The sequence below is a fragment of the Zalophus californianus genome, chromosome 11 (genome assembly GCF_009762305.2).
Source record: "Zalophus californianus isolate mZalCal1 chromosome 11, mZalCal1.pri.v2, whole genome shotgun sequence".
In the NCBI taxonomy this organism is placed as follows: Eukaryota; Metazoa; Chordata; class Mammalia; order Carnivora; family Otariidae; genus Zalophus; species Zalophus californianus.
Genome location: NC_045605.1, coordinates 61,999,472 through 62,005,839, shown reverse-complemented (window position 1 = coordinate 62,005,839; position 6,368 = coordinate 61,999,472). Strand labels below are relative to the sequence as shown.

The 6,368-nt window shown below is 47.2% G+C and overlaps 1 protein-coding gene across 1 annotated transcript; it reads right to left on the bottom strand.

Moving 5' to 3' along the window:
• Window positions 1-1,555: 1,555 nt before the first annotated feature.
• On the bottom strand, window positions 1,556-2,521 carry LOC113913816 (olfactory receptor 52W1). Its single transcript, XM_027578085.2, has one exon. The coding sequence runs from the start codon at window positions 2,516-2,518 to the stop codon at window positions 1,556-1,558; it is 963 nt and encodes a 320-aa protein (XP_027433886.2). The 5' UTR covers window positions 2,519-2,521.
• Between the last annotated feature and the right edge of the window lie 3,847 nt (window positions 2,522-6,368).

Here is a 6,368-nt window from a genome sequence, read left to right as displayed (position 1 = left end):
CCCGAGAGAAGGTTATGGACGTCTTAAAGACTCATGACCAGTTAGGATTAGGATTTTGTCACAGTTATCCACAAAACCATTGCCTGAGTTTTTTAACTCAGAACCTCATGAAAAAGATTAGTCTTGAGAATGACTAAGCCCACACTCAAGGACAACTGTAGATCTCAGTGTGACAACACCTCTGAAAATCCTGCCAAGTTTCTGCACTATCTCTTCAGCTCTGCGCTAATGAGGACCTGGTAAGACCTCACGTGGCCCTAGAGAGGATATCACCTGCTTTTTCAGATCTGCAGCCTTCTCTTCTGTGTGGTGTCCCATGGTGTTTGGTCCAGCTATCTGTGCTGAGTGGTCAGCACTACACTTGCCTTTAGGTCTTCATGGCTGACTCCAGTACCTGTGGTTATGATAGTTTTCCCAGAGAGCTTGGGTCTGCCTGTGCAGCGTGCAGCTTTCTCCGACCTTATAATGGTGAATCCCTGTGTTTTGCCTGAGATTATATTCATTCTCGGCTCCATGCTGGTGTGAAAGATCTTTTGTGCAATGTCCCTTCCAGTGTAGAGTCTTAGCCGAAAGTCAGTCCGCTGTTGGGCAACACCATGACACTTATTGTGTAATATCTCTTTTCCGTTAGCCACAATGGAGCAAAATATTCCTATTTAATCATATTGTACCAACATCATGTGCTTCTAGTGATGTTGACCAGGACAAATGGGGGTGCTGATGTGGATTTTATTTGGGAATTCAGCGTTCTTGGCTGAGGATGCAGAGAAGAGCAAACTGGTAAGAGACCACAGTGACTGGACCTCAGGCAAGCAGGTGAAGTGGTTATGATTTCCTGGGATATCAAAATTTCTTTCAGTTGGACCTCTGACCCCTATGGCTGTAGGCCCAGGAGGAGAAGTTCTAGCAATTAATTCTTGAGATATTCACAGGAGAGTGGGGGTAGGGGAAATAGTAATTACACATGAGACCAAGAGGATTCTCTGGACTGGGAATGGCAAAGATCAGTGTGCTGGCCAAATTTGGGACCCCAATCTGGGCACATTATCCAGAATAAGCCTGTAACTCTTTCCTTAAGGACAGGCTGAAAATAGAATCTGGCTGTAGAAACGGAGAGGGCTGTGATCCCAGACAAGTAGACAAAGACTTGCCTCCTGAGGCAGTGTCACTTTTCCCAGACCCCCAGGTCTAGCATCTGTAGAGGAGCTTTTGTGTGGAACCATGGGGAGACTTAGGTTAAAATGATGGAGGTGGGGGGGGAAAGTTTTCTTTAAGTTAAATCTTGTGTACTATGAACCATGGTAATTCCTGATCTTATTTTCCTGCATGGTAACGTGTAGCCCCCTGCCTCCTGCCTCCCGAGCAAGATATGTGGATAGGCCAAAGCCTGCAGATGCTAGTGATAATGTAGAGACTTCACAGCAAATATTTGCTGAGTGGTTATCACAGTCATATGTATGTAGTAGGTAAAGATGATATAATCCACATCTCTAGGCCCTAGACTCTTCTGTATGTCCCCTCACCTCCACCAGCAGGCTCCATTGTTTTCTGCCCATTAGAACTGGCTTTTTCTGACTGTGAAGGTTTCCAGGAGCCGGTCCCTGATTTGCTTGGTGCGGACCCCATAGATGAGTGGGTTGAGGGCAGGTGGCAGCAGCAAATAGATGTTAGAGAGAAGAATGTGCACAGGCTTTGGGACGGTGTGACGACCAAAGTGATGTGTGAGGTAGGAGAAGAGACCAGGTACATAGAAGGCCAGGATGACACAGATGTGAGAACTACATGTGCCAAAGGCCTTGGCCCGGGCCTCCCGGGTAGGCAGCCGCAGTACAGCATGGGCAATGAGCCCATAAGAGGCAGTGATGCCCAGGAGATCTATACCTGACACGGCCAGTGAAAGCGCCAGCCCATACAAATTGTTGGCCCACGTGGTGCCCACCACAAGCTCTACCACTGCCATGTGTGCACAGTAGGCATGATCTATGGTTTTGGCTTGGAAGTGCTCAAATCGCGCCACCAGCAGAGGGAAAGGCACGACAATAGCCACGGCTTTCAGTGCCAGTGCCGGTGCTGCATAGCCTACACGGGCTTTGGTGACCAGGAGAGGGTAATGCAGTGGACGCCCTACCGCCACAGCACGATCACAGGCCATGGCCAACAACGCACCAGATTCCACAGCAGTCAGTGCATGCACAAAAAACATCTGGGCCAGGCAGGCAGCATATGGCACAGGCCGGGGCCCGAGCCATAGCACAGCAAGCAACCCCGGGGCTATAGATGTAGCTAAGCCCAAGTCTGTGGCTGCCAGTGTGGCCAGGAGTAGAAACATGGGCTGCTGCAGTGTGGAATCTATCTGCACCAGTGCCAGTAGTGTTCCATTGCCCAGCAGGGCCAGCAGATACATGGGCCCAAAGACCAGTGTCAGCCAGGCCTGGGCACCCCCTAGCCCTGGAATGCCAGTCAGTATGAAGAAGGTTGGGCGTGGGAAGGTGGAGTTGGGATGTGGACCTTCTGCCATCCTGTGGGGGGCAAAACTTTAAGGCTCATGGGGGCATGACTTCTGATAGGGGAGAGACGGGGAGAGATTTTGGAGGGTGTCACAGTGACACAGACCCATCCATGGGGTATGTGTATGGGTAGTGCAGGGTTGGGGGATCACAGGGTTATAACTTTCGGTTGGGGTTTTGGATGGATAATCAAGGTCACTACCCCAGCTTGGATGGGAGAATCCTTTGTGCCTGAAAGCCCGTGAGTGTTGTAGGGGGAGAAATGGGGAGACACCAGTATTGAGAAAGGAAGGCCTCCCTGTTGCAGTGGCTGCTATAACTGGAGGTCACCTGAGAGTTGGGGCTGAGATGAATGTTTTTCTTCCTCAGGATCCAAAGTAGAGTCCGTCTCAGTCTCTCTAAGGTGGGGAGAAAGCCAGAGCTGGTTGGGGATCAGGCCCCAGGCTGCACTGTCCTTGACTTACATCCTTAGGCAGAGCTCCTGGCCTCAGCTTCCTCAGCTCCACACTGGGGGGTGGACACAATGATTGTAGTGTTGTCCAGCTTGAACATTCTGGGCATCAGCCCTCAGAGAAGAAGAGTAGAGAGAAAAGGAGAAACAGGAGGAGGAAGATTGGACCTGGAGTGAAGCTGGAAGCCTGCTGTGACAGGAGAAAACCTGCTGCATTTTTGGGCTGCTTACATTATTCTTAACTTGATGCTAAAGGAGTGAACCTGAACACTGGCTGGAGAGTTGAAGTTGGGCCTGGGAAGGAACAGAGAGAGATGACAGCAAAAAAAGGGAGCTTCGACGTCTCCCTTCCTTCTTCACGATCCAGAAAGGGGTCCCACTAAAGGCTTATTCCTGGGGTGCCAGAGGGAGTGGAGGTGCCAGAGGGGGAGGAAATGGCACTCAACCCAGAGTAACAGCCACCTGTGGAAGAAGCGTCTCTGACGTTGGAGGAAGCAGGGTGAGTAGAACTGATTCCACCCAGAATCTAGCTCACGGCAGAAGATTAATAAACATTGAATGGATAATTGAACAAGGAGGAAAGCACCAGCAGAAGACTTGACCGGAGAAAGATCTGAGCACTGTGTGTTGGCAGCTTCTCTTCACCTTGGCCAATGCCTCTGGGGCCCTTTATGAGGCTGTTCCACCTGCTTCCCTCAGGGCCCTTAACCCTCCCACCTGTGCTGCATTAACTCTTCCCTGTGCCGCGTTAACTCTTCCCTGTGCTGCCTCCTTGCTCAGTGTGAAACATGGTAACTCAGGAAGTAGAGACGAGGACAAGGAAAGAGACTGATTTATGGGAGTGGAGAGATCTGGGAAAGAGGAACACTTCCTCTGGGAGTTCCTTGCTGACACCCTGAAGTCTAGAGAGAAGACCTTGCTGTATTCTTGGATAGCATCGGTCCCCCTCTATTGTAATTACTTCTCTGCTCTCTCTCTCTAGCAGTGCTTCCTGTTAGCCAACATCTCCACGGCTCAGTGCCTCATATGTAGTTGTCTATGAGTAAATACTGCTTTTAATTATGTGGCAGTACTGATGGCCAGGCAGCATTCGCTGACTAACAGCGGCTCCTACTGTTTCAGGAGACTTCGGGAGCCACGGAGATGAGAAAGGAAGCTATTCACCATCAACCACTGGGTACGATTCTGCTCCAACGACACATATCCTAAATCACACTATGCAAGATAATGTAATAAAAAATGGGGCTTGCGGGAAGGGTGGCATTAGGGTACAACGTTCAAAAACTTCGTCAGTGACACATTTAAAAAAAGGATAGGACCCTAATAAAAATGGTGGCACCGTTTTACACATGTTAACTGGTTAGAAAGTGCATAAATACACCAATAAATATGACACGTTACCTTGAAAAAGACCTGGAGTTTTCCTTGTTAGAGGCAGCGGGTGAATAATGGAGAAGCGGTGGAAGGGGAGACTACGGTAGTCCCCCTTATCTCTGGTTTCGCTTCTGCAGTTTCAATTGCCCGCTGCCCTCAACCACTGTCGGGAAGCAGACAATCCCCTTTCTGATGAATCGTCAGAAGGTCAATCGTAGCCTAACGCTACCTCACAACACTGCGTCATTCCCCTCACTTCACGTCCTCGCTAGGCATTTTATCCTCTCAAATCATCACGGAAAGAAGGGTGAGTATAATGCAGTAGGATGTTTTGAGAGAGGGAGACGACGTTCACATAACTTTTATTACAGCATACTGTTACCATTATTCTTACTATCAGTTACCGTGAGTCTCTTGCTATGCCTGATTTATAAATTACACTTTATCACAGGCATGTATGTATAGGAAGACACTGGTACAGGCATACCTCATTTGATTGCACTTTATCTGATTGCGCTTCACAGATAATGTGTTTTTTACAAATTGAAGATTCGTGGCAACCCTGCCTCTAGCAAGTCTATCGGTGCCATTTTCCCAACAGCACTTGTTCGTGTCTGTGTCACATTTTGGTAAATCTCAAAGTATTTCAAACTTTTTCATTATTGTTCTATTTGTTATGTTGCTCTGTGATCAGTGATTACAACTCAATGAAAGCTCAGATGATGGTTAGCATTTTTTAGCAATAAGGTTTTCAAAGATTATTTATTTTAGAGACAGATTGAGCTGGGGTGGGATGGAGGGAGAGGGAGAGAATCTCAAGCAGATTCCCGGCTGGGTGCAGAGCCTGGCATGGGGGCTTGATCTAATGACCCTGAGATCGTGACCTAAGTCAAAATCAAGAGTCAGATGCTTAACCAACTGAATCACCCAGGCACCCCTAGTAACAGTTGTTAAATTAAGGTACTCACATGTTTTTTTTTTTTAAGACAAAATGCTATTGCACACTTAATAGGCTACAGTAGTGTGTAAACATAACCTTTATATGCACCGGGAAACAAAAATTCATTTGACTTGCTTTATTGCTATATTTGCATTATTGCAGTGGTCTGGAACTGAATCGGCAGTATCTCTGAGGTATTCCTGTATATATAGGGTTTGGTACTATCCGAGGTTTCAGTCATCCACTGGGGTCTTGGAATGTATAACCGGCAGATAGCTGGGGACTACTGTAATCTGAAATTGGGTGAAATGTTGTAACACCGGATATGGATGATGTGGTTCATAACCTAAGTGGTGATAGATGTTTCAGGTGTGTGCATGTTGGATTTTCCTTTGCTGCTGTGTTCAGCATTTTGAATGCAGTTTTGTGCGTTCACCTAGTTCCTGGCAGAGGGAATCACACATAAGATAACATGAAATTCACATTATACTCCGTTCCCCAATGTGTCAATTGGTTGGAACAAATTTGCTTTTCAAAACCAATTTTATAGCGATCTGACTGAATCTCTGTTGTACCTGGCCCTGTACCATATGGTGAGGATACAGTGGCAATAACAAGACCCTGCTGCCCTCAAGGAGCTCACTGTCTAGTGGACACAGTGATGCAAACAGTTATTGGAAGGCTAGAATTGCGTTAATTCAGGTTAGTACAGATATGGTGGGAGCACAGAGAGAGGAGCCTTTCTCTCTTCCTGGGGAGTCAGGGAATTCTCTGAATTAATAGTAATGGCTACATCCTATGGAGTTTCCTATGTGCAGGCACTGCTCTAAGTCCTATTCCTACCACATGCATTTGCGGTAAGTACAATGATTTACCCCATTTTACAGATAAAGAACTAAGGCACAAACTTGTCCAAGGTCACACAGTTAGTAAATAGCAGTTAAATACTAACTGGATCTGGCCCTAGCATTCTTGCTCTTAGCCACTGCTTTAAACACTTCTGCTGATATTTAGCACATGAATAGTTTTCTAAGATATTTGGGCCAAAAGGATCTGTACCTGGGAGGAAAAGTTCAGGTTGTCCTAGGATTACTGA